This window comes from Polyergus mexicanus, unplaced genomic scaffold (assembly GCF_030449975.1).
Source record: "Polyergus mexicanus isolate NDT 795.1 unplaced genomic scaffold, iyPolMexi1.0 SCAF_5, whole genome shotgun sequence".
Lineage (NCBI taxonomy): Eukaryota > Metazoa > Arthropoda > Insecta > Hymenoptera > Formicidae > Polyergus > Polyergus mexicanus.
Window position 1 is genome coordinate 5182049 of NW_027223325.1, and position 12092 is coordinate 5194140.

Genomic DNA, 12092 nt, shown 5'->3' on the forward strand with positions numbered 1-12092 from the left:
AACGACGCCAATTTTTCGAGACTAGTACTGAGAAATTTGTACGAATCGATGAACCGTAACTTTATATCGCTTCGCCAATCTGATTTTTAGGCGGTATCTTTAACGTGTTTCGTAAATGAAATATACTTTTCTTTCGTTATCGGTAGTACGTTGATCGAGCCTTCGAACGCGGTAGCTATTTTCTCGATGATAAAATGTGAATCGTAACCGGATAAATTGTGAAAAACTATTGGAATACAAAAAGAGTCTTTATAATTTAAATTGCAGTTTGAATGCGCGGGACCTCGGTACCTCCCGGTAAGATGGCAATGATCGCGTACGCGTGTATCGTCTTGCGCAAACGGTTTTTTGCAAATGTGACAGTGTGTCGCGCTGTGAAACTTTTCCCGCTCATCTCGCGTTAAATTTACCATGGGGACATTCGTGGTTAAAATAATCTTTATGCGTTGCGCTAAATTTTTTAATTTTTCCACGAACCACGAAACGCAATCGGTACTACGGCGAGAATAAAACGCAGATAACGATTCGTCGTACGAACAATGTACATAATAAGCTACGCTAAATACTTGATGATGCTGAAACGTGTACGTAGATGCCATCGGATCACCGTCGGTCTTCCTCAGCACGCACTCCAAGTCGGCGTATACGACGAAGGGAAGTCGCTCCTTTCTGTTGTAGTTGTTGAACGCGAGCCACTTGTTTTTATCGCTCGGTAACCGGATGGCGCACTCGTTCATTTCTCGGCAATCTACAATGTGCGACTGCAACTTGTCGTCCGATCTAAAATAGTGTAAACATCTGTAAAAAAGAAATAATTAATTTTTCTTTCGTATATTTTATATATTGCATTTTTATTAAATATACGTACCGATCGCAGATATATTTTTAGCCATCACGTTTGCTCAGTTGCGAGCTCACGAGGCTGGATAAATTCTTGATGTCCTACGTCTTGCGAATCTTGCATGTGCAGCAAGTTGACGTGTCTGTCCTTTTTTTGCATCAAAAGACGTATCGGGACAATGCTATTCTCTTTCTCGATGTAGTATATATTTATCGAAATGTTGTTGTGAAGTTTAAATTTTTTAATTTGACTCAATGTCATCGGAAACTCAATGTCTTGGAGATTTAGCACTGTCGTATAATGTGGATACGAAAATTCCCATTCCGCGTTTCTTTCAGCTGGATGTAGAGCGGCGACCACCACCCACGCGAAACACGCATTGTCTTTAGATTGCACGTTTATTACCGCTCTCTTCATTGTTATTTCTCGCGGTAATTTAATATGACACTCCGCGCGCATTGGATTATATTTATTTATATTTACAGTTAAATCAAGAATTCGCGACAAAGCTCACCCGCTATCGCGTTCTTGAAATTCTTCGAGCGAGGCAAGCGTGGGCTCGACGACGCGTCGCTCGTACCACTCGTAAATCGGACGTGCGAAAGAGTTCATAGTTTCTGGTATTTACACTTTTATTTGCGCTCTTATCACCCGACACGAATTCACCGTTGAACACAGTGTTCACTTTCACGTTATTATGTCTTTCCATAACTTTTTGCACGTGTTCGAGTACGATGTCTTTGGCGTCCTCGAGAAATTGTCGCGGTTCGATATAATCTGCGTTAATCACCGCACCGGTCAGTATACGGTTTTCGAACGCGATATCGATCTCTCGCCAAACGAGTCTTTCCGCGGTATTGTCACCACTGTAATCACCACCGCTGTGTATAAACCGTCTCTCTAATCGAGTCCTCGCACCCTCGAGTCGCGCGATTCTAGCCACCAAAGATTGTCGAACTCCGATCGAGAGTTGCGGACGCTTGACACGACTGTGTTCTTCGAGCTGTTTGATAAATTCCTCGCATCGCTGCGCCCACGCGAAATACTCGCCCAAGGTAGCGACTCGACGCGACAGCTCCAACAGGTCGCGTTCGGTTTGCTCGGTGTTTTCCATATTTTTATTATTATTATTTTTTCACACTTTTTATGCCAATGTTTTTTTTACTGTGTGCAAATTGGGCACATATTGCATGGAAAGATCTGATACATCGGAAGTCTGCAATTGGAGCAGGACCGGCCACTTATCGCGTCGTATATCTCAATCACATGCTTCCGAACAGCATACATGTATCCGAAATCAGTATCTGCTATGGAGATCATACACGAAGCACATACGGCAAAAGAACCACCCGTGGAATAATGAAAGTATATAGCGCAACACCTTGTACGTCCGTTTAGCGCAATAATTTGCGAATGAGGCACTATCTTGTCAACACGTTTCGTAACGTCCTCGCTTTGATCACTCTTGTAATTACTGTCATCCGACAATGCGTGATCTTCGTCGGACGATTCATCTAATACTACCTCGAAATTATTATCTATTTCCATTTTTATGCAGATTATCACAAAATCTTCCTCTACATCGAACACTTGCCACACAAAAATTTACAAGTACCCGCCGTACCTCTTTCAGTCGATATACGGACCGCAAGCTTTCAAATCGCATACTGAGTTTTTGATACCCTTCGTTCTTCATTATATATTTTTAATCTATCGCGTTATGGTATCGCGAAACGTATCCCGACAAGCGACGCGATAAACAGCTCTTCTGGAAAAAAAGATGAAAAGAGCACCGCGATGGTTCTATCTTATTTATATTATTTATAAATTCTCGAGCAGTCGGAAATCGGCGCTAGCCTTATATTTCAGACATCGACACCCGCCTTTTGTAAGTACACCGATAAACATGTCCCGACGCGAATTCTAGCAGCCGGATATCGGCGCTCGCCTTATCATCTAATTCTAATGTTACGCGCAATAGTGCGCGAGCGACTTTTCCTGGAAAAAAGATGAAGAGAGCACCGCGATGGTTTTATTTTGTTTATATTATTTATAAATTTTCGAGTAGTCGGAAATCGGCGCTCGCCTTATATTTCAGACATCGACACCCGCTTTTTGTAAGTATACCGATAAACATGTCCCGACGCAAATTCTAGCAGCCGGACATCGGCGCTACAGTGTGAGACGATATTTGTTTATAATGTTTATAAATTCTCGAGCAATCGGAAATCGGCGCTCGCCTTTGTAATACACCCCGCCGATTATGCTCCCGCGATAAACATTCCCCCGCCCGCCTGACGTCAGTCCCCCGCGCCACCAAAATCCCCCTCCGCCCGCGTGACGTCATGCCCCCTCGCCCGCGCGGTTTCCCCTCGCCCCGAATTCCCCTCGGAGGACCAGTGTTAGAACTGTCCCTATAACACTACTTTTTTGAACAATTACATGAAAAAGAACCCCGCACTAATCATATGGAAAATCTGTCCCGGTCAAATCAATTGGTTTTTACATATGTTGTAACTTATGACCTACTGAACAAAAGATGTAATGGGCACAAAGCTCAATAATGGACAGTTATCGAGTTATAACCAGTCAAACATGAAAAATTCGGGCTGCCGAATAGTCAAATCTCGGAAGGTATTGATTTTGTTGAAAAATGTTTGAAACAAACATAGTAGGGTTTTACAAAATCTGTTAGTTGGTGACATTATTTGTGAATTTTGAATGACCTTGAAAAGCTCCGTGAACAAAAATCTTTATGTGTCACAGCAGAGATAAGGACCCCACGGTTTGTCACTCCCGTAGTATTTTTTGACTCCAAACCCTCTCTGCTGTGTGTGTATGTGTGTGTGTGTGTGTATGTGTGGGGTAATAAAATAAATGATCTTATTGTATATAACTCATTATTTGGATCCTGCTGTGGTGGTCTCTGAGCGGCATCTAATATTGTGTTCAATAATGATGAAGAGGGATAACGAACATTGGGCTGGTGTCGTGCATATCCTAAATACCATAATACGCTGGTTACATGTGCACGTGTACCCACAGTCCGTGCGCCTGACTTACAGGTGCAGTAATAACCAAAAATCGCCTCCCTCTCATCATCTATATTATCTGCATCTCTTTTGTTGTAAGCTATAAATATGTGGGATCTAGATTCTGGAAGTATTGAGAACGCTCAATCACGTGATCGACATACAGGTGACATGCCTCGACCGTGTGCGTGTGCGTGTTGGGCCTGTCGCTAATACGATTCGGAGCGGGAGTCGTCTACCGGTCGCCAAAACGATAAGACGTATTGATGTAACTATACCGCGCAACAATCGCGTCAAATAGATGTAGTATATGAGAAATAAAGATACCACAATTTGGGGGCTCAGCCGGGATCGCGAGTGAATGCGGTTGGATAATCGAGCGATATGAGACAGCCGCGGTGCCGGTGTACTGAAGACGAATAAAGACGAGTTAAAGACAAAGAAGCAATACAGTGCAAAATCGATAAGGGGCGACTGAAGGACGATTTAAGACGATTACAAGACGAAAGGTGTACGGAACGGTATACCGAAAACATGAGTAAAGTTAGTCGAGCGACGAGGAACGCAAGTGATTTTACGGTGGCCGAGCTAAAGGACATATTAAAGTCACTTGGGCAGAGCACAGGAGGAACGAAGGCCGAGCTGATTGGCAAATTGATGGCGCTGGATCCGGAAGGTGCCTGGATGGAGGCGTCTCTCGGTGAGGGTGAAAATGACGACGGAAGGACGAGTGGCCTCCATGGGGGTGACGACGGCAGCGGCAGCGATGAGCGTGCGCGACATCGCTTGACACCGACGAAACCAAGGGTATCCGCGGACGGCACAATGCAGCGAGAAATGGAGCTTATGCGAAAGGAGAAAGAATTGATGCAGCGTGAGCTCGATCTGGCACGATACGAGATAGAACTTTTGCGGCGCAACACAGAGAATGCACCTGCGCCTGTGCTGAGAGGAGAAGTGTCACCGAGTATTCCCTCAAGGGCCAACGTGAGCATAATAGCCGAATTACTCAGTTATTTCGATGGAGGTGCCGACACGTACGACAAGTGGTCGAAGCAAGTCGGGCTTCTCAAAACGACGTACGGTCTCGATGATAACACGACGAGAGTCCTGATTGGATCACGGCTAAGAGGAAAGGCACTCGATTGGTTCCATTCGAAATCGGAGCATATCGAGTTGCCGATCAACCGACTTCTGGAAGAGCTGAAGGCAATGTTTTCGCATCGGCGAAGCAAGGTCGCCATGAGGAAACAATTCGAAGACCGAACTTGGAGACGGGGCGAGGCATTCAGCGAATATTTACATGACAAGGTAATATTGGCTAATCGCGTCCCTGTTCCCGATGACGAGATTCTCGATTACGTCATTGACGGTATATCGGATCCAGCATTACGGGATCAAGCCCGCATACAGAGGTTCGGATCGACGATAGCATTGCTAGAGGCATTTGAGAAGATTACTATTCAACCCAGAGGACAACCGAACGGCGCTTCCGGTGGGAGATTCGACGACAGGAGTTTCAGATTCCAGAAGATCGACGGAAAGGAGGCGCAGAGTAGTGACAGATGCTGTTATAATTGTGGCCAGCAGGGTCACGTTAGTGCGAAGTGTCCGTCTAAGAGTCGCGGCATAAGGTGTTTTCGCTGTAGCGAATTTGGACACATTGCAGCGAAGTGTTCCAAGAATCAATCCGCGACGAGGGAGGCAAACACGGCAGAGAGTGTCGGCGGTGTTGGGCAGGCGGCTCAAAAAAGATGCTGCAAGAGTGTTTCGTTGTTTGGGTGCGATGTGGCTGCGTTGATTGATTCGGGTAGCGATCTAACATTAATGCGCGAGCAGAGTTACGTTGAGGTAGGCGCGCCGCCTCTGCAAGGTGACAAAACTCGATTTCGCGGTATTGGCTCGGGCATAGGCGGAACACTCGGTAAGTTCCGTAGCGAAGTAGGGATAGACGGCCATTCGTATCCGATGACGGTGCATGTGGTAGCGGATCCGCTGATATCGCATAATCTGTTAATCGGAAATGATTTCTTGGACACCGTAGAGACGAATATTAAGAAAGGTAAAATCACAATTTCAAAGCTCAAAGACGATATTACATGCGATTCTGAATTGCCGGAAATTTTTATGATTAATGACGTGCGTGAAGCGAATGAAACTGATGTAACGTGTATTGTTAATGACGAATATAGATGGGATGTAGAACGAATGATTGAAAATGATAAGCCGGTTGCGACGCGCGCGGTCGATGTAAGCATGAAATTAATTTTAAAAGACGATGAACCTGTATATCAGCGGCCTAGGCGATTGTCCGCATCAAGTCCGGGAGAATGGCACAAATATTTAGACGTGGCACAGAAGTATCTCAATGCGACGCCCAGTCGAAGCACTCGTGCGTCACCGTTTAATTTAATGTTTGGAACACACATGAGACTCAAAAGTAATCCGGAGATAAGAGAAATAATCGAAAACGAATGGATAATAATGTTTCAGGAAGGACGCGACGAAATTAGAAGACAGGCCAAAGAAAATATTATGAAGATTCAGCGGGACAATAGAAGAAGCTTTAATAAAAACAGAAGGGATGCGAGGCGTTATGATCGGGACGAATTAGTCGCGATTAAGAGGACACAAATGAAACCAGGATTAAAATTTGCAAGGAAATACCTTGGCCCATATCGGATTACAAAAGTCCTACGCAATGACCGATACATCGTCGAAAGGATCGGCGAGCACGAGGGACCCAGACAGACCGTAACGGTAGCCGAGTATATGAAACCTTGGATCCCCTATGATGACGAGTTTTCCGACGAAGGAAATGTAACGAGCGCATCTGAGGACAGATGCTTGACCAGGATGGCCGAGTGTGGGATCTAGATTCTGGGAGTATTGAGAACGCTCAATCACGTGATCGACATACAGGTGACATGCCTCGACCGCGTGCGTGTGCGTGTTGGGCCTGTCGCTAATACGATTCGGAGCGGGAGTCGTCTACCGGTCGCCGAAACGATAAGACGTATTGATGTAACTATACCGCGCAACAATATACTCGCGTCAAATAGATGTAGTATATGAGAAATAAAGATACCACAATTATTTGATGTTTTGTAGCATTACGGAATCGTGAATCGAGCGCTCTACACATAACTCTACGCTCATAACCAGAGATGGTAAATCGTGTATATTAGTTCTCAAGAAGTTTTAGTAGAAAAAAGGTTCATCAAAAATATTTTGAAAACGTCTCGAATTTAGCTATACGAATATAATAAAAAATAGGCATTTTTGTGGAAGATTTTTGTTCACGGAGCTTTTCAAGGTCATTCAAAATTCACAAATAATGTCACCAACTAACAGATTTTGTAAAACTCTACTATGTTTGTTTCAAACATTTTTCAAAAAAATCAATACCTTCCGAGATTTGACTATTCGGCAGTCCGAATTTTTCATGTTTGACTGGTTATAACTCGATAACTGTCCATTATTGAGCTTGTGCCCATTACATCTTTTGTTCAGTAGGTCATAAGCTACAATATATGTAAAAACCAATTGATTTGACCGGGACAGATTTTCCATATGATTAGTGCGGGGTTCTTTGACAACCACTGCCGCGGAATAGAATGCAATTTTCGCGACTTAATATTTATCGGTGCCCATGCGCACGGACTGAAAAATCAATTCTTTTTCAAATAACGAATGTGCAATTTTGAAAGTTCTATTTGGAGTGAGCCGCCTCCTGAAGAAAGTCTAGATGTAAATATAGGGGCTGTGGCTGGCACTATACTAACTGGTGCAGGATATACACAGTTAAAAGAAAGCTGCGCTGCTATGAATATTAAGTGTATGGCAAAGAAACGTACGAAAAAGCACATGAAACTGCTGCTGAGGCATTCGCAAAAGTTGCTCAAGAAAGCATGAATGCAGCTGCGAATGAAGAACGTGAGTTAGCATTACAACGCAATGATATAATAAATGGAATACCACATAGAGCAGTGATAGGTGACGGAAGCTGGATGAAAAGATCATACAGAACAGGAAGGTATGATTCTTTATCAGGTGTAGGCACAATATGCGGTGCGCGAACGGGCAAAGTGCTGCACATGTCTGTAAGAAATAAATATTGTGCAGTTTGTGTAAAAACAGAGAAGCTTAAAAAAGAACCTGCAAGTCATAAATGTTATAAAAATTGGAATAGAGATTGCAGTTTAACAAGCATGGAAGCAGACGCGATTGTGGAAGAATTTAAAACAAGCATAGAAAAGCGTGGATTAATTTATTCTACATATATAGCGGACGGAGATAGCAGCGTATATAAAAAAATTATACAGGCAAATCTATATCCCAATGTCTTCATAGAAAAAATAGAGTGTCGAAATCATCTATTGCGCAATTTGGCATCAAAGATAAAAGAAATAGCGAAAACAAAGGGACGTTTTGGTAAATTAAAAAATGTTTTTGATAATCGTGTACTTCGAATTAGAACAACTGTGACAAAAGCTGTGAAGTACCGTTTAGAGGAGCAAAATACAATGCAACAAAAGATTACATCTCTAAAAATAGATCTAGATAATATAATAAGTCACGTTTTTGGCGAGCATAATGAATGCGCAAAAATAGGATATTTCTGCAATGGATCACAGAAAGAAAATGAAGAAAATTATATTCTACAATTGAAAAAATGTGGATTGTATGAAAAGCTGCAGACTGCATTAAAATATATTAGTTGGAATGCCAAAAGTTTATTGCAGAATAAAGACAGTAACAGAGTGGAAACTTTTAACTCTGTTATATCAAAATGTATTGGTGGAAAAAGAATAAATTTCGGTCTAAGGGGATCATACGAAACGTGTTGTAATGCTGCAGTAGTCACATTTAACATTGGCAAGCCTATAAGTCATCTAAGCTACGTTCTTGGAACAAAACCGGCAGAAATAGCAACGCAATTGGAAACTAACAAAAAGATAAGTGTACGTAACACGCCAAAACGATTGACTCAACGGAATATAAAACGTGCAGTGGCAGACAGAGATTATGGTCCGCAGGCTGATAAACCTGATGCAACATCAGCCGAAGTAGAATTAAGAAAAGTGCAACACATGCACATGCTGCGAGATTGGCAAATGAAGAGAGTAGATATAGAAGAAGAAACTAAAGAACAAGCAGCAACTGGTATTTGGCGATATTATCGCACAAAAATGATCAGTGCCTCTCATTTTGGACATATATGTAAAATGAGAAAGAGTACTTCTTGCGCATCAAGAGTAAAATCCATAATATACCCACAACAACTAAATGTGGAATCGGTGCAACACGGGAAAGAATACGAGGATGTTGCACGCGAAAGCATTGAAAGTGCACTGAATATTAATATAAAGCGTTGCGGATTGTTTATAGATTCAGAAATACCATTTTTAGGCGCTTCGCCAGATGGATTAATAGAAGATGATGGAATTGTGGAGATAAAATGTCCTTTCGCAGCACGATTCTTAACACCAGAAGATGCGATTGCAACAAATGTTTCGAATTTGCAATCGTTATATAATGAAAAAAATCGTTATATAATGAAAAAAATGAAGAAATGAAACGCAATCATATATTATATTATTATCAAATACAAGGGCAATTACATATTACGCAGCGACAGTATTGCATTTTCGCGCTGTGGACACCATTAGGATTAAAAATGGAAAAGATTATACGTGATGATATCTTCTGGACGGAAAATATGGTTTCTAAACTAATACAATTTTATGAAGATTGTATACTACCAGAATTACTTGATCCAAGAGTGGAGAGAAATATGCCAATCCGCGAACCCGAATATATAATTGAAGCCAAAAGGCAAAAAGTGATAGAAAAAGAAAAAACAACAAATTCATATGGAAATATTAGAAGACAAGCATTAAAATAACATTAAAATGAAGAACAAATTTGAATTAGAAAATAAATAATGTTAAAACGCATTCTGCGCTAGACGCAGTGATTATTATCACAATGCATTCTGCGCTAGACGCAGTGATTATTATCATAATGCATTCTGCGCTAGACGCAATGATTATTGTCATAAAGCATTCTGCGTTAAACGCAGTTATCACTATCAAAATGCATTCTGCGTTAAACGCAGTAATCACTATCAAAATGCATTCTGCGTTAAACGCAGTTATCACTATCAAAATGCATTCTGCGTTTAACGCAGTTTATAATATACAAATGAAATAATAAGCTCTACTCATTCACCTGCATTCTGCGCTTAGCGCAGTAAATCTTACCACATAACAAAAACGCTGCTATCTAAATTGACATAAAAGTAACATTTTTTATTTAACAAACAGTAAACATTAATGTAATTTTGTACACTATGTACATATAAAAAATCGTACAAATTACTACCTATATATACATATGGGTGCATTTATATCTTACCGTTAGAGTTCACAAAATAGCTATTCTCTAATGGATAGATATGATTGCAATCCATCTGTACTACAGGAGGATATCTAATATCCAGTAAGTTTATTAATTTTTAAAATTGTTAAAAAGGAAGCAACACAAGTAAATTAGATATATTGCACAGAGATTCTTTTTTATAAAATTCCATTTAAAAGTTAAAAACATCAAGTATTGAGGACTTTAAATTCACGATAATAACTTGTAGACTGAATATATCATATCATTAATGCATTCGCAAAGTAGCATCTAAAACCCCATGAAGCCAACTTGTACTCGTCTGAATAATTTAAGGTAATGATTATACGATTATAAGGTTTAAAAATTATGTGTACATGCGTGAGTAATAGTTATACTGTAATATACAATAATATATTATTGGCACTGTAATTATAAAACTTTTGTAATAATTTTAAAAACTGAAATTATTTAAAATTATTTAATATTGTATATATCTAAGAAAATAATTTCAAAGTATTTTGTGAAACTATCAATTTTAAAGAATTTTAGAGTAAGGAAAACACACACACACACACACACACACACACACACACACACACACACACACACACACACAACAATAAAAGGAAGAATTCAATTCTTGAGATTCTCCTGAGTAATCGCCGCGGCCATGGGACTCGCAACGTCAGAGGCGAGAAGGACACGTTAGGAATTCTTGCGTGCTATTTTTAAATAAAAAGATATTTTGATGAAATAACATTACACATCGCTTTAGCACACTTGTAAAATTATTCATAAACTATGCTAAAAGCATATATGCTTCGTATAACACTCATTTTACGGTTGTTTATTAACTGTCAAGAGAAAAACATAGTTTTCGGACAATTGTGCAAGTGTGCTAAAGCGATCTGTAGTGTTGTTTTATCAAAAATATATTTTTATTTAAAAATAACATGCAAGAATTCTTAACGTGTCATTCTCGTTTCAGACATCACGATTCCCATATGGCCGCGGCGAATACCCAAGAGCCTCAATGTTTGACAATATTTATTATTTCATATAACAATATTTATTATTTCATTTCATCGATTGAACTGTTTGACCAATTCGTAACACAAATTTGACAATGTTTATTATTTCATTTCATCGATTGAACTTTTTGACCAATTCGTAACATAATTTACTTATATGGTAAGTCTTTGAACAGGGTTCTTATTTCTACCGCAGCATCTTTATTCCCATGTCGCCACCGTCAACTCAGAGTTTTACGGCGACTACTCAGGAGCCTTAACTCACGGCCCGCTCGTAGTCATCGCCTGTTCTCGACAGAACGAATCGATCAAGAGCGCCACCGTGGACGTTCGCATAGAGTTCGACTGCAAGGAGAACATCCCCTCTAATACCACAGTCTACTGTCTTATCATTCACGATCGAGTGGTAGAGTAGAATCCGCTCACTAACGTCGTGCGCAGAATCGTGTAAGCGCGACGATATTCGAAAAAGTACGGAGAAAGAATAAAGCGCTTAGAAAAAAATCTAGAAGGAAACACTTCGAGTATCGCTAACAACGACGATGGACGCGCCGATCTTCGTCGATCTTCAAGGTTTGATAGTTAACGAAAAATTCGTCGCGAAAGAAGTAGCCGTGTTAAGAAGAGTGGCCTTCACTTGGACACAGTACAATTGGACACGGTGCAAATGGACACGTTACAAATGGACACGAGATTGTGCACACGGTTCAATTGGACACAGTGCATTTGGACACAGTAATTTTGGATACAGTAGCTTCTGGACACATAAGAAAATACGCATCG

At 40.8% G+C, this 12092-nt stretch overlaps 1 protein-coding gene and 1 pseudogene across 1 annotated transcript; one reads left to right on the forward strand and one right to left on the reverse strand.

Moving 5' to 3' along the window:
• The window catches only part of LOC138933293 (uncharacterized), a 107014-nt pseudogene extending 105059 nt beyond the window's left edge, over window positions 1-1955 (reverse strand).
• Window positions 1956-7883: 5928 nt separating this feature from the next.
• Window positions 7884-11724, forward strand: LOC138933295 (uncharacterized). The gene is given in 4 exon segments (XM_070295895.1): window positions 7884-9413; window positions 9416-9711; window positions 9845-9993; window positions 11486-11724. Coding segments are annotated over 4 exon segments (2214 nt in total).
• Window positions 11725-12092: the final 368 nt, after the last annotated feature.